Source organism: Mytilus californianus, unplaced genomic scaffold (genome assembly GCF_021869535.1).
Source record: "Mytilus californianus isolate M0D057914Y unplaced genomic scaffold, xbMytCali1.0.p SCAF_5, whole genome shotgun sequence".
Taxonomy (NCBI): domain Eukaryota; kingdom Metazoa; phylum Mollusca; class Bivalvia; order Mytilida; family Mytilidae; genus Mytilus; species Mytilus californianus.
Window position 1 is genome coordinate 86,647,132 of NW_026262701.1, and position 17,370 is coordinate 86,664,501.

At 31.9% G+C, this 17,370-nt stretch overlaps 1 protein-coding gene and 1 long non-coding RNA gene across 2 annotated transcripts; one reads left to right on the forward strand and one right to left on the reverse strand.

Moving 5' to 3' along the window:
• The first annotated feature begins 327 nt into the window (after nt 1–327).
• LOC127701684 (uncharacterized) lies at nt 328–6,564 on the forward strand. Its single transcript, XM_052205682.1, has 4 exons — nt 328–1,174; nt 1,643–1,729; nt 5,335–5,460; nt 6,353–6,564. The coding sequence occupies exons 1-4, from the start codon at nt 492–494 to the stop codon at nt 6,483–6,485; spliced, it is 1,029 nt and encodes a 342-aa protein (XP_052061642.1). The 5' UTR covers nt 328–491; the 3' UTR covers nt 6,486–6,564.
• Nucleotides 6,565–6,643: 79 nt separating this feature from the next.
• Nucleotides 6,644–14,694, reverse strand: LOC127701718 (uncharacterized). Its single transcript, XR_007982156.1, has 5 exons — nt 14,446–14,694; nt 13,893–14,178; nt 9,341–9,451; nt 8,513–8,566; nt 6,644–8,026 (listed from the first exon to the last, which is right to left on the reverse strand). It is a non-coding gene; the product is annotated as an uncharacterized LOC127701718 (long non-coding RNA).
• Nucleotides 14,695–17,370: the final 2,676 nt, after the last annotated feature.

Below are 17,370 nucleotides of genomic sequence, written 5' to 3' on the forward strand. Positions count from 1 at the left end.
GTAAGTAATTTTCGATAGAATAAAACAAAATCATTCTTATGATTATATTTATTTGTCAATATATTGGTGGATGTTTTTTTTTTTAATTTAGTGTTGCGCTTTAAAATGGTTAACTATCAAAGAATTCAAGAAAGTAACTAAGAGTATCTGTCAGAACAAGAAGTTAAGATGTTGATTTTGATATACATGTACAATGCATAAATATTTGTACAATACATGTACATTTGTACATGTAGATAAAAGATAAAACTATTTGCAAGAGGAAGTACAAACAGTACAAAAATCACAGAAAATAGTAATAATAGCTTTGTATTTCAACAGATGTATGGAAAATTCAATGTGCTACGACAGGGATACACGATGCTGCACCTGTTCTTTCCTCTACCGGAAATAATCCATCAAATAATATAGTGCAGTCGAAACCAGCCGCCGTAGGGCCAATCGTTAGACAATCATTAGCATCTCCATCAGATGCTACTACATTTGGACCTATGTTAGACGGCGTATTAATAGAACCAGTACCAGCCAATACAAATGGTATCTTGAGCCAATTTCCAACATACAAAAATGTACCGATTCCCATTCTCATAAAAGATGACAATTTACTGATTAAAACTCCACCTACCGAGGAAATCCCCATTCCCATTTTGATTAAAGATGGGAATATAGCCACTACAACTATACAAGAGGAGAATGTATCAAATCCTATACCAAGACAAGACAAGAATGTCAACACACTGGGAGAACCGTCACCAGAAACTACGCCAAAACCTATTCTCATTATAGATGACAATTTAATGTTAACGGGTGGTAAGGAAACGACAAATAAAGAGCCCGCACCAGAACCTACGCCAAAACCTATTCTCATAATAGATAACAATTTAATGTTAACGGGCGCTATGGAAACGACAAATAAAGAGCCTTCACTAGAAACTTCACCAAAACCTATTCTTATTAGAGATGATAATTTAATGTTAACGGGCGTTAAGGAAATTACAAATATAGAGTCAATGGAAACAATTAAAAACCCGTCTACAGCAAACACGATTGATCCCGTGTTGACTGCAGTTGCTTCTAGTATATCACATCAACATATGAAACCATGTCCTGAGTTTGATTCACGATACGAGAAAGGAACGTTCGTTGTAACATTAGATGATGGAAAATGTGAAATGTAAGTAATGCATTATATGGTATAAAACACTGAGATTTAATTGCTGATCCATTATTCAAATTTATGACATTTTGACACATTATTTTGATTACTGAAATGCATCAAATTTTTGTTATAAATACATCCTCTATAGATTTGAAAAGACGCCCATTGTGTAATCAAAAAATTAAAAATGTCTCCATGTACGTATATTTGTTTGCAACAAAATCATAAAATGTATGACTTCAGCTGCGATGTTGCATTTGGTTTTTTTAAACCTAAGACAAACCTTCAATTGTAATCGAATGAAACACGGGCATAAACTTGAAAGGCTTTATTTAGTTTCACACACAAGCGCAAGTTAAACATGTAAATGAATAGTTTTAGGTTGAAAACCTTGTCCCAAAATCATACACTTTTCCTTTTTTATTCAAACGCTAATTTATTCAAACTTTACATTCTGTATAATTATTCGAAAAATTCTTACAGGATAATTAACCAGAAACCCGTCGAGGAAAAGCAGAACGACCAATGGGCTCGAGGAAGATATTCTCCAGTCTATCAATTGTTAACCAGGTAATTACTAGAGAAATGTTGAATGAAAATGAATATTCTTTGGAGTAAGGCCCTCTTTTATATAATCATTTAGTCCTTAAGTACACTAATATAATCTCCATACCTTTGAATAATGCCTTTAGTCGGTTGTTCATTTTTAACCAGTCGGGAAGGTGTACTAGTATGAAATTCAGTACGCTCTTTGCATTCTGTAAAAACTGATTCTTACTCATTTTTATATTGACATGGTAAAATTTTGGATCAATCCGTCGAGAGAGTTTTTATTTTAATTTTTTTTTTTTAGTAAATATCGCTTTTAACATGTTTGATGTCTCTCGCAATGGTAACTTTTTACCAACCTTTTATCAAAACTGATTTGGTTTCTAAATTATACAGTTTTCATAACATTGAAAAGACAATATAGTGGGTTTTTATTAAGGAGGAGGGTTATTCTCCCGTTAAAAATAGATTCACGTTTACACTTCTTTCTACTTTACTGTCACTGAGACCATGGAATTATTGTATAGAAAATACAAAGGTTCTAAGTAGACAAAAAGTCCATATAGTGACATGAAAATAACTTCGACTATATCCCAAATCGCGACTGTCAGCATAGTACATGTCAAAATAAGGAGGACTAAATAGATAATTACCAACCAGACGATGTATCCATCAATGACCAAAGGACTGGGATATTAACAACTATAGACCTACAACCTACAACAATGACCAAAAACTATAGAGTAAGCTGTAAAACATCTGAATAACAAAATGTGAAACAATTCAAAGGAGAAACCCAACGTACTATTTTTGGCAAACGGATAAGCACCGTCTGCCAACTCAAATAAATGCAAATGGTACTGCAATCATTTCAGAAGTTCTTTGGAATATTTTTCGTCTTATAAGCCCTATAAAAAAAAAAATATCGATCCTACATTTTTTTTTCTTTTTATGACACATTTTACAAACATACCAATAAATGTAGTTGAATACAAAAGGGAGCGTCTAAACACCACCTAGGCCGCCTTGGTGCACTAAGCTCCTGAAACTGCACTAAGCCCATGATGGGATGGTGCTATGAATAAAAAAAACATATCATCGGATGTAGTTTTTCCTCAAGATAATATATCTGAATTTTTTTGTCAGTATATATTGTAGTTTTGTCGTAATTTGATTTTTTCTGTCATCAAAGATTTTGTTCGACGGCACGTGCCAGTAATTAACAGGTAATACAATCACTGATCCATGAAGAAATAAAGAAACATGACAATTACATGGCTAATATATAATTACACCTTTTTGTTCGTCGTGTTATATTTTGTTTATGCGTGTGTTATGTTTTTGTAGGATTTAAAAAAAAACTTTGTTTGTATTTCTTTTTAATTCAATGTATTTTTGTTTGTACGTATTTTTTTTTAAGGTTATTATGATTTTAATGATTTTATTTGTTTTTAATAATCAAAACTTCATTATGATTCAAAAGTGCACAATTAACGACTAATATCATGAATTCATTTATTAATATATCATTTTGATAACTATCAACAGATATGAAACATATAGTTTATAAACATATGTAAAGCATGGATGACATTATCAATAAATAAATAAATAAATAAATCATTAAATATAAGAAAGAATCACAAGCAAATATAAGTCATAATTTGTCTATATATACATCAACGATTTTAATATCTAGGTTTTGTACGACACACTCTTGGTCTTTTGCTCTGATTTGGTTTTTTTTCCTAGTCTTTGCGGAATTGGAATTTCAAAATTACTGTTGACAGCTCGAATGACTCTGGTACAGTTGGCTGTTTTGCAGTCGTTCACAAGTTAAAGAAAAGTCTATCTTTCTGTTCTGGTGTTTTAGACAACCAACACTGTAGTGACACTTTATGACTATTGTATTGACCAAATAGTTCATAGTTATCGGTTTCATACAACGTTCTTTTCAAATCAGCAAAATGGACTCTGGTGATGTCATGAAAGTTAAGGAATAGGTCTTGTAGACCTTGTGGCTTCCAATTTATTGACTTTTTGAAAACATGATTGATTGACTCGCAATTATTATTTGTCAATAAGCGGTCCTGGTTTTTAAGCTGCTTCATGGGGACACTGACATGATCAAAGAGTCTATCTCTCGGATGGGCATTAAAGTAAGTGGCAAACTGTGGATACTTTTGAACTATTTCTTTGGATATGCGGTCTTCGCTCTCACCGCATATGGAATTTACTGACCCCATATATATCGTATTAGCTAAATAACACACCATGTAACTAATATTATCTTCGTCATTCCATCTCTGGTGGATAGTTGTCTCATTTACAATCATACCATAACTCCCTATTTTATATGAAATATAAATTTAATAATAATGACCTCTTGCAGAATTTCAAGCGGTCTGTCATACTTGTTGATATTGGGTTGCATTGAACCCCAAGGACGCTACATTTTAACTCTTATATTTGAAATAAGTTTGTATTATAATTTGTGTCTATTCGTGCAAATATTGAAACAGTAAATGGGGAAGAATAAAAAGAAAGAAACAGACTATAATATACTCGACTTTGAGTAAAAGCCAATTTCCATTGTTTTTACTGTTATTTCCGCAAATCTTTTATTCCAAAAAGCGCAGACAAACACTTTTTCCAAATATAATTTTTCTAACAAAGCATCAAAGAAAAGATCAACAACCCTTTTATCATTACTAATTAGCAACAAAGAAAAATAATTTACTAGTTAAAAGATAATCCCTCAAAATTGATTGGAGAAGAAGAGAAGAGCGCGTGCCACGTTAAAAATTTTAATAACTTTTAAATTTCTTTAGATCTTCGAACCAACTTTAAACATAATTTTTTTAATATAATGATTTATATTAACTAATGATCTTGGTGCATATTTAACCTTTCATTCATATCCTTAGTGCAGTGTTTATGAATTCGTCAAGCTTCAGTGGGTTCACTCAACAATATGACAACTGGACACATTACACAAAAGTCGGCGCGTGCCATGTGAAATGTTAATAACTCTTTCATTTCAGAATATATTTATTCCAAAATTTAAATATATGCTCTTTATTCAAAGTGTTATCGTACTGAATGACATTGGTGCTAATATGACTGTTCCATCATGGGCTTAGTGCAGTTTCATGAGATTAGTGCACCAAGGTGGCCTACCGAATAAAAAATACGTATTCCACTTCCCATAAGAATGAATTGTTTGTATTTATACAGCTTAATTAGAAAACCACATTCCTGTTTCGATTTAGCAATAATCAGTTTAATCTATATGTATCAAACATTGATCATTGAATCGAACTTGGGTAACACTATATATAAGTGGAAAAGCATCAGCAAATTGTTTGCCTTCGATCAGTTAAAAAAAAAAATGTTATACACACTCTTTCTAATTTCGGGTTAGGTTAAATCTGATTAAAATTCAGATCTATATTCACTCGCGTGCTCGTCATATGAGTATAGCGAAATCAGAGAACTATATTTTAATTAGATTGGGTAAGGTTCAATGTTTGTACGATAATTTGGTTCTGGGTTCTCAATACTTAGCATAACATTCATACAACTTTGTTGCAGTTTTTGACTAATGTTTCAATTTAATTTAACAGAAAGTACAAACCAGAAGTCACTTTCAGACCGACATCACTGGCAAAAAAAGATTATTTATGTCATCACCATACAAGGGAAATGGGTTCTTTCTTTGTAGTGGATACTGTGTTAGGGCGCTGTCAAATGTAAGTAGTATAAACTGAGCAATTTATCATAAAATAGAGAAGTAATTAAAGGTAAAAAACTGAATATTACGTAAAAGGTACAAAACCCAGAGGTTAAATATACAAATGTATAATAATAAAAGCTTAAAGAAAAGTAAAAAAATACCAAGTAATAAAGCTTTTGTGCATTGTTTTGTGGTTTTAGTTTTTGTGTTTTATCAGCAATATTTTCCCTTTACAACAACCTATCGGTAAGGCAGATACAACATTACAAAATCTAATTGTGTATTGCAATGGCAATTGGAAACACAGACAAAAATCTCCTGTACACGAACGCAAAAACAATTGCAAAAATAGCAATAGAGAATACATATCATATTGTATCTGTCGTTATGATAGCCGGTAATAAGGCGCGTTTAACCACTTCGGTATTTTTCTATTTCATTGTATTCTGGTATTCAATTTTACAACAATTATTTAGAAAGCTGTGCATGTACTTAAAAATCTTTTACAATAATAAGGCATATTAGTTTTCTTACAGTTTACCTGAACAATTAAATTAAATCCACCGGTTCACGATACATTTTCCATTTCAAAGAAAAACTATTATAGCTAGGAAACAATTATGTTTCGCTTCTTGATCTAAATTTCCACCAAATCATGCAAGTTATAACTTACTTCTTTGCTGCTAATCATTTTATTTTTAGGAAACAATGTATTGTTATCAATGCTATCCAATTGATAAAAAACTTAGACTTACTCTACGTTTGAGCACGATGAAATAAAAAAAGAATTGACCACCTGCAATATAAATATATTTGTTTTCTATAGAAGCAGTCTAAATACATGATTGATATTACTTGTAGGTCCAATGCATAATAATTTTAAGTAATGCTAAACATGTTTACTTCAGGGTAATTGGAATACCAACACTGCCTGACCTTCGGTATATTATGTCGAACACAAGACCAGCATGGACTCCACCAATGAGAAATATGCCAAGATGGCCACGACGTTCTTCAGAAAGTGATTCTTCTGATGACTAAATTGTGTGTTTCGTTCAATTCTATTGAAATCCATTCATTATTTCAATCAATTAATTTATTAAATATTTTAGTATAGGTCGATTTGTTTTGCTTTTTTTCATATTTCTCATTTACAATAATCCGCCGTTGCCTAGTGTTTTAAAGAAACTATACCCACCAAGCAATGACTGATTGCTTGTTTGGTTAACGTCCAACAATGAGTTATCACACTTGTAAAACTTTGTATAAATGAAAAACGATGTGATATAAAGGAAGATGCACAAGAGACAACTATAAAGGAAAGATCATAAAAAAGTATGAAAATAATAAGATGTATTATAATTGCCAATGAGACAACTATCCACCACGGACTGAATGACGTAGATGTATACCGATTGTGCAAAATAGAACAGGAAAGAATTGAAATTTCTCGAATAACAACAAAGCAAACTGCGTTGTCGTGATAAGCGTTCCCCAATCGTATTTCAACGTACTATTATTGGAAAACAGGAAGTAGGTTTCAGAGAGATCCGAAAAGCGCATAGATGTTACAAATCCTTACTGCTTGGTCGACCAAATATGTAGTCATACCAAAGGGATATTCAAACTCATAAGTCAAAGACAAACTGACAACGCCATGGCAGAAAACGATGAGGATAATGAGGATAGATGGATAATAAACGTCCAGCGGCAAATCAAATGCATATTCAGGACGAGAAGATGTTAATGTGGTATGAATATGAACCCTGCTTTGTAATAGATCGATACGCTGAATCGGAGTTCAAGAGGTAATAGTCTGCAGGAAGACATGCATATGTTAGCCTACCCGGACTTATGATTCTGATTCCAAGCCGACCAGTCTTTGTTCTTACTCCTTAATGCCATATGCTTGGTGAAGAAACAGCAATGACTAATTTTAAAGTCTTCGGTTTGACACGGTCGGGGTTCGAACCGAAGACCTCCCGCACTCGAGACCACACAACCACCGAGGCGAAAACGAAAATCTATCAAAGACGTGCTACAATCAACAAAACACAACATAATAAACTATAGACTGAGAAAAACAAACCCCACCAAAAATTGGGGATGGTCTTAAGTTAAGAAGTTTCTGAAAAAAATAAAACAAAAATATTTGTTGGACGAATGGACGAATGGACGTACGAATGGATGAAAAAACGGACGAACGGACTAGTGGCCTCAATACAGCCCCATTCTTGAATTGGGTTTAGTATATTCAATGTTGTGTGAAGTTCAAGTCGTGGAAAGTACGAAATTCTTTTTTGAAAGGCAAAAAATATAACTGTTTTTTTTTGTAAAGAATTTTATTGAAATTTAGATATCTTCTGCATAAAATATACAGAATTTGACCATTAACATATACATGTCTGGAAACTATTCATTTTAATATTTTTCAGTCTGGTTATAGTATCTTAAATGACCGACTTGTTAAATAAAAAAAAAATAAAACACAAGATGGATTTTCACGATCTGTTTTCTCTTCCTTTACTGACTGTCAAGCTGCCATGGGCTATGAATTTACAACAACTGGTCGTGAAATCAGTCTGCAAGTATAAAATTACATAATTTCCTTTTAATGTAAGGGACATTGAAGTTCTCTTTGACACACTACATACACATGAATTATTTTTAACTGTATTCCGCATGTTTAAGACCCCAAAATAACTTTTTAGAATGTATTCTGTATGTTTTTTTTTAATTATCTGTATTCTGTATGATTTTCTTTTACTGTATTCTGCATTTTCAAAACCCAGGAATAACTTTTGTCAATAAAGGAATTGCATGTTATCACTATTCTTGTGATTAAAACTGAAATGTTACTGTAGAAAAATATCTCGGAAATTTGATGGAGTATGGTAAGCCGTTCTCGTCAAAACTATGTAAGTCATATTTCGAAAAATTTACACACTGAGATTTAAAAAAAAACACACAATGAGTTCGAAAAACTACAAAATACACGTTTAGATAAAAAAAAAAAAACCAACATCATTGAGATTTAAAAAGGTTCAAAAATAGAGGAAGATACTCACTTCGGTTGGGGAGAAAATGGATTCATCTCTCTGAATTGTTTCACTGCGAAGGTGCTATAAAAAATAAATGTTATGTTGTATTCCAGCATTTTACTGTAGCAATTTATAGTCACAGATTGATGTATATCATTATGAAAATCAGCCGAAGTGAAATAAAAATAATCATGAATGTAAATATAGAAAGGGAATCTATGATTTTTTTTTTTTTTTTGTGATATAACTTTATCTAATCTATATAAATTTGCTTCCTACTAGAAAGATAGGATTTTGCAGTAAAGTAATCTTTTTTTTTGTATTCAACTGAAGCCTTTCAAATAATTGCTTGTATGTAAGAAACACGCAAAGTGATATATTTTATAAGTAATAATGCGATTGCTCTGTTTTCCTGCGTGTTTGTTCTCATCTTTAATCAAACTTCTCTATTTCTTTTTGCTTTAATTATTCATGAAACATGTTAAAGCGGTTTTTTATATTACTACTGGGTAAAAGTCTCTGATGACTGATGACCCGGTATCAAGGACTTCTAGAAAAAATGAAAAAAAAAAACGAATTCAAAAAGGGGCACAGCGGACATCCGCCCCGGCCTCCCTTAATATTTTAAAAATAATGTGTGTAAAAATAAATTAAAAAATAATCGTATCGCTCCGCTCAGCAATACTCTGGGGATTGCGCCTTTAATCATGAATCCACTCCTTGAAACGCGGGTTTCCAGTAGTTAACTATTAGTCTGGCAACTTTGATGAGCTTTAGTTGGTGATTTGAAGGTCGGTTACACTGTACCCCCTTCTATATAACAAGACATATTCTCAAACATATGTTTGTACTTACAACTGACAGTTTTTGGTGGTTTTTACAGTAACGAGAAATCCTTTGTATTCATACGGCAGTTGTCGACAGATTGGTAGTATATTTTTGAAATGTAGAATTGGTACGTAGGTCCTGAAAATTGTGAGAAAAAAAAACGATTTTTAGATGTTGGTAATCAAATGCATTGGTAACATATAAAACTATGCCAAAAAGATTTTGCGGTGTATGTAATAAAATGCATTGGTAACATACAAAAACTGTGTCGAGAAGATTTTGCGGTGTTGATAATAAAATGCATTGGTAACATAGAAAACTGTGTCAAACAAAATTTTGCGGTGTTGGTAATAAAATGCATTGGTAACATATAAAAACTGTGTCAAAAAGATTTTGCTGTGTAGGTAATAAAATGCATGGGTAACATATAAAAACTGTGTCAAAAAGATTTTGCGGTGTTGGAAATAAAATTCATTGGTTACATATAAAACTTAAAAAAAAACACTTCGGTGTTGGTGATTAAATGCATTGGTTGCACATAAAATTGCAATAACAATTTGTCAGTAAAATGGTATCAAAAAAGAAATCACCTTAAGTTATATAGTCTTTATAAGGAGACAAATATGTTATACATTGGATAGTCATATCATTCTCGTCAGATTCGCTAGTACTAATGCAAAGACAACAGACATGTTTAAAACTGATGAAACAAAACTTTGTACATTCTGAATCCTCCATTCAGTGTTTTTTGAAAAGTAGCATCAAATGAAAATCAAAATATATTGCAGGGATATAATACAAGATCTGTAGATTAAGCCATATCAAAAAGATGGTTTATTTTTAGTTCTGTCTGGTCTTATATCATTTCTTATTATTTCCATTACTACAAAGAAAACTAAGGCTAGAGAAACACGAACCCATCAAAAACCGTAGGTGATCTAAGGTGCTCTGAAGGGTAAGTAGTTCCTGTTCTTATTGTGAAATCCGCCATGTTGCTCGTGCAGAGTAAAGTTGATAATAAGTCACATTCTGTTATATTTTAATGTAACATTACTTCATTACTATTCCGTAGTAAATCTTTTTATAATCCATTTATCAGGTCGGGATATGCGAACTCTAGATTTCCTGACGCCAGAATATATTTGCATAGTAATTTTATAAATTGAAGGTGAACATGGCCTTGAAAAACTGACCAATCGACTCAATGAACTACAATGCATTGTGGGCTACTACGAGTTTACTACCACTTAAAAACACGTGGAATTAGTGGGAAAACTGTCAAATAATATAGTGTCTGGGGCTCTCATAATAAATGTTTTTGTTCACGGTGTTTTATGTAAAATATATAGCATAATCTTCAATTTGCATGCTCAGATAAAAAAAAATAATTGTTTACTGGCTTCACGATTCGACTTTCTTTTTCGCCTTGTAAAAGTATTTGAACAGGTTTTGTCACCATTGTTATGTCATGATGCATTGTATCTGTGCATTAATTTCACGTGAAACAGTGAAATTTCCGAAGAAGTAACCACTGTCCAGTATAATCAAAGTACCGAAGTACTGAACATCGGATGACCGCAAGTTATGGTGGATGGTCACAAGCACTTATCTCAAAAAAAAATTATATCTCTATACCTGAAAGTTAGGTTAAGGTACATAGATATATTTTTTTCTGAGACAAGTTCTTGTGTGGATGATGAATAAATGATAGGGAATTCAACCTCACCGTAATAATTATTATATTGTAGTGATATAATCATTTGTTATCAGTATACTCTGGTTTTGTTGTTATATATTATATTAATATTTGTATAACAGTAATATATATATAACAGATCATCTTAATTACTCTACAGGCAATTTTTAATCCATTTATATATCATTCTATTCTACTATTCTAATGATAGTGAAGTGCAAGTGTATGGTGGACACTCTTCTGTAAGAATTCGTTTTTCTAATAGATTGGATTTGAGTAGGCATTCATACTTTCCCGCTCTTGTTGCAAAACGTGTTCGAGATATCCTTCCGCATGCGTTAACACAAATTTTCGGTATTCATGATTTGTTATTGATATATATATTTCTCACGACAAAACATTTTCATATCATATATTTATGTTCTTACAAATTATTTTCATGAATATTTATTGATGAAATTAATATATAACAAGCGATGAGGAATGTTATTTTGCACTCGATAATATCCGCGTAATTTTACGAAATACGTTATCCGTCAAAAGGCAAGGAAATTTCTGCGGCAACATAACACCGGTATGACCACTCAAGGTTACATCCGATGTAAAATTCATTTGAGCTCTTTTAAACCTGTCAAAACGACTTGAATAAATGGGTTACACCACAGTCGCCTGAAGATTTCGTAATTATAGCGAAAAAATGGTGGAAATAAAATATTTTTAGTAGTATTATAATAGAATAATATTCTATTATAATACTACTAAAAATATTTTATATTCTATTATAATACTACTAAAAATAGTTTATTTCCACCATTTTTTCGCTATAATTATGAAATCTTCAGGCGACTGTGGTTACACGTCCATCTATATATATATGCTATTGGATTTTTCGTATCCTGTATAATGCCATTCCTAAAATATTGTTGCTTCGAAAAACACAAAGAACATTGCACTGAAACACTGCTTAATTTCAAGCATGTTCCCGTTGCAGCGTTACAGGGTGCCCGGCAATATGATGGATGTAACGACAGACGCAGACTTATCTGCACTGGATGTGTAAACTTTTTATCAGGACCTGATCTAAAAGTACGTCAAATTCAGTATTCTCAAAAAATTGTGTTATATATAGCAGGGGCTGTAAATTATAGCTTGACATATTTTGTATACGTTTGTCCATCCATCGATGAAGTCCGTCTCGGTTGCTAATTTATCCTAAAATATACCTACTAACATATTAATGATTAACATATTAAGATAACGGAAAACCGATCTTTCTGAAAGGTGTTTGTATATAGAAATAAGATGTGATATGATTGCCAATGAGACAACTATCCGCCAAAGTTCAAATGAAGTGGCTGTAAGTAATTATAGGCAACCGTAAGCCCTTCAACAATGAGAAAAACCAATACTGTATAGTCGGCTGTAAATGGCCCCGATTGATGATTATATGTGTTTGTTTCTTAAAGACATATTAATAAATACCTACCCTTTATCGATTGAAATGACTTTTTAATAAAAAAAGAAGGTACAATATCATAACATCAATTTTGTGAAAAGCTCGGAAATATTAGTGACCCAACAGATATTTGACACACTCTAAGCTAGTCTTCCCATTTTTTACGAACCAAAATTTCAAGGATCCCTTATTTTTTTTTAACTATCTGCATGAATGAAAGTTTGTCTTATGGGTAATTGTGTTTTTCACTGTTGTTTAGTTGCTGTCTTTTGGACGAAAATCTGAAATCTTCGTGTAATTATCAATGATATTAATGGCTATATTTCGGATATTTTTAAAACACTCGTTTCTTCGCATAGAACCAACTCTGCGTTAATCTGAGCATGGAACTAATACTTTATATCACGGACTATAAATGTGGATACAAAAAATGAAAAACTAAGCGAAATTGTTAATCCCGCAATGCATGCAAAATTGATGTTGTATTTCAGTAAATAACACGTGTTCTCGGTTGATCGTTAACACGTAGTAGTCCATCGTGCATTGTTACTCATTTAGTAGATTGGTCAAAAACCCAGGTAAAAAAAATTACGTCATACGTAAATGCAAACTCCGAAACAGTGGTGACATCATGCTACGCTTCTTTACAGTATGACCCGAACGATAACGCTGTATGGAGTTTGACGTAAATAAACAATTACATGTGCAAGGACATAGGTATGCTAATTTATGCATATCCATATAAGGTAGTGTTCCCGACATGTTTATATGTTTGAATTCAGTGTTTAAAATTGGAATTCAATCTGCGATAAATGTAGTTTTCACTTTGCTGCTACTTGTGATTAAAAACTCGTGTCATTTTATTTTATATTTATAGAGACCAGTTTTCATGGTTTTCTCTAAAAAAAATCGAAGAACACATATTATTTATGTTATTTCCTAATATAAAAAAAGGCAATGACATTTATCTAATATTAAATATTATATAAAAAATAGCAGTATGAAAGAAATTAAAAAGAGATTAAAAAGGAACATCTTCGCTAGCCAAGTTTAGATCCAGCCCCCTCCTCTCTACAGAGGATTTCTAGTTGTATCGTGCATCCTAACGAGTAAATGGCTAGCGAAGATGAATAGGAAGACTTTTAAGCTTTCGAAAAATACTTCGAATTTCAATCTAATTCAACATAAAGTAATATTACTGCCAATTTGATTATTTTCCAGATTAAAATATCATTTTTTGAACTGGCTTAATAATAAGGAAATCTCAAATCTTGAGAATAGTATCCCGTAAACTAGCATGATAACAATCTCCTCTTTTTGTAATTTAACAAACTTCAACTTGAACCTATTGCATAAATACAACCCATAAAAACCTTAGAATGTAAAACTTTACTTATTTTCATTTCTTTCCTATTGATAAAACTTACTTCTTTTTTTCTGGTGTCTTCCCTGTCATGGTGATTGAATCTTCAATTGCATATTTTTCTACAATAAGCTCACATTTTCCGGCCTGCAGTACCAGTATCAGTTTATCACCTTCGTAATAGATTTTATATGACGGACAAACAACTTTTTCCTGGACAGTATTTACAGGTGTGTTTCCTCTGTCGTTTTTTTTTACAGGGCTGCGTAAACTTGGTCTTTGAAGTGCGTAGGGATTAAATGGAAAAATAACAGCATCAACCCATTTACTCGTTAGGATGCACGATACAACTGGAAAGTCAAATGAAAATATAAATAAAAATACTATTCTAAGCTTTTTTACTAATTCTATTTTAATACCGGATTAAGAAATATAAGAGAAGTCAGAATTCAGCCAGAATTACTTCGCATAAACATATAACCACTGCAGTTTTCCTAAATCATATTTGAAAATAAATTCTAATTTATTGTTTAAGAAAACATCTCCTTTTGATTTTCGTAATAACAAATTTCAAAAAACTCATTAAAGATTCCAATTTTTAACTTGATAATACTAACCAGATACAAGGAATATTGAAAGGTCCATTTTCTTTCCGTTAATATCGTATTATGATATCATTATTGGCAATACAGGACTATATACCACAGGTGCAGAAATATGTCAACAACAATCACTCAAATAACGGTAAACGTCAGGTAATTATCATTTGTTGGACTACAAAAAATGCTTGATTAGCCCATAATGATCTATGATCTAACAGTACAAATAAACAAACATACACGCGATATATCGGTTTATTGCAATAATAGTGTGCACTTTTCGGGATATGATGTTAAATCTATATACACATGGTGGATTGTTATGTCTATTTTAGTGATCAATCATATATGAAAAAGTATGGACTTCCAAACGCCAACCTAGTATCACACAATAGTTGGTCAGAAAATTTGACCTATAGATCTCAGGCTCAATTATGTATTTATTTTTACGTATTTCACTACGTAAATTCTAGAATTGAGTCTAAAATTCTGGCTATGGGTAAGTTTGACCTTCAACATTCACGTGCTTTAAAGCTTTCAAACGTACCTGATACGCTGCACCTTAATCAGTGCCAGGGGCTGTCTTGAACTTTACGTGTTTGCGAACTTTCGCTCCGCGTTGAATGCATCGTTGTGAATTTGACGAAGAACAGCAATGATAGCGGTTGCACTGTTCAATGCGGATTTGGATAAAAATACATTTGCCATTTTGGTTTCACAGTAAAACTATAGCGATGTAATTATTGATCAAAGTATAGATACATGTGGTGAATTATGCATCTGTTCTACAGAATTTATCATAATGATATGAATCATACGCTTAAAAAAATCCGCCTTTTAAGGAATATCATCGCTACCATCTGCATGTCGTGTGATGCTGTGTTTTTTTGCTTTTCCAGGCTTTAAAATGGTAATATGCAGGTCTTTGGTGATTTTTTGTCTTCTTTAAATCTCAATTAACACCCGTAGGCGTAAGCTCTTTTACTCTAGGGTCAACGGTTTTAATCATTAGTTTTTATGTTTGAATGACGTTTTAATAGACAAGCCACCATCGACATTTGCAGTATTTAAAAGCACCAAATCGGGCAAATCAATCTCACATTAACAATTTGTACAGCTATGGTATTAGTATGAAGATTAAAAAAAACATAAAACTAATATTAAGTTACTGAAATCAGACAAATTGTCTCTGCTGAAATCTAACGACAGATCTTGTTATTGACTCATTTTTTCAAGCACCTTTATGTTAGTAGTCAGTAAACTTTAAGGTCAAATGACCATCAATAGATCAACTATAAGAATATATATATATATTCGGGTAGTGAATATATGTTCTAAATAAGTTATTCAATAAAAAGGCATATTCTCTGAAAATAAGTAATCGAAACGAAGCATCTAGTATTAATTTTCGTAGTAAATGCTTTGTCATTGACTAACCTTTATAGAATATTTCGTCAAACCAATCACATAGAACTGAGACTACTACAATCCACGTGTTTTAATTTGGGAAACGCATAAGGCACTTTTTGATCCTCACACAATACCTTGATTACAATACAATGTAATCCTACCCTTGTGGTCACCCATGCATATTTACTTGATACACAGAAAAAGTATGTATTATAAAATTTAAATGGAAAATTCAAGCAATTTGATTGGACAAGGAGTTTTGACTATGTGCTAAGTAATATAATCTTAAGTAGAAAAGTCGGAAGGTGTATACTTCCAGATATACAAAGATTTAAATATATGAAAAAACATATCATAGCTTATAGTTTAACAAGCTATAAAACCAGGTTTCACCAAAATTTTCTTTGCAAATTTAAAATGCCTGTACCAAGTGAGGAATATGACAGTTGTGTTACATTTGTTCCGTTGGTTGATGTAGTCTAACGTTGCCTTTGTCAGGTTTTATAGACTTGCCTCTTTTTGAATTTGGCTTGGAGTTCGGTATTTTTGTTTATACTTTTTTTTTTACATCAGTGTTAAATCAACTATGAAATCTAGTGTCTTTTTTGTCAGAAAAAAGATATCTTTACTCTTTGACACTTTGACGTCAATTAACAAACAGAAATCACTTAATAGGACAAATGAAATGAATTAAAAAAAAAAACAATATAATTTTGAATGCTTTTTTGGTAGTTAAAATATGAAATAGTTGTTATCTAATCACCTATGTATCGTAGATGAGTTCAGTCTGTGGAACAAGTTAAAGGATGAGCAGTTTACATAAAGCTTTTCTTTGAATCTTTGTTTCAGGAGGTTTGCTACATTCGATAGCAGATAGGAAATGAAAACCTACAATTGAGAAATCGGTACCGATATATCCTTTTCAAACTACATATCTTTATTTATCAATTCAAGGTTAAGAAAGATCTACGAGATCTGTTAATCAAATTTGTTTCATTCTTGAACTGTTGTTTATGACATATTATAAATCCCTGGTTATGCTGATTGAAACCCAACTATTTTACTTTATTCCAAACAACGGGGTAGACTTGCCAATTTTAATCAAAATGATTTTGAAAAGGAATTCAAGACGATTAGACGACAAACGCGACGTTTTGATCCATCAATCTACGATATCAGTATATATCTTAAATGAACCAGCTCTTCGTTAAGGTTGTCCACTAGAACACATACTGAATCATTTGTAGGCTAAACGTAACGTTATTAGAGATTAAAATGAGAGATTGATAAAAGTTACGAGAACATATATAATGCTTCATTTGTACTAAGTAAATACATTAGTGATGAAAATAGATATAATATTATTTGTTGAATTTAACAAAATTTGACGTTAATATTACATCTGCTTTGAAAAAAGACAAATAAGATAATTAACATGTTTTTTTTTAACAATTTGTTTTGGTATACAGAATATTCTATATATAACAAGAGTCTGTCGTTAGTTAGTATTTCCCAGTATCAGAAATAGTCACT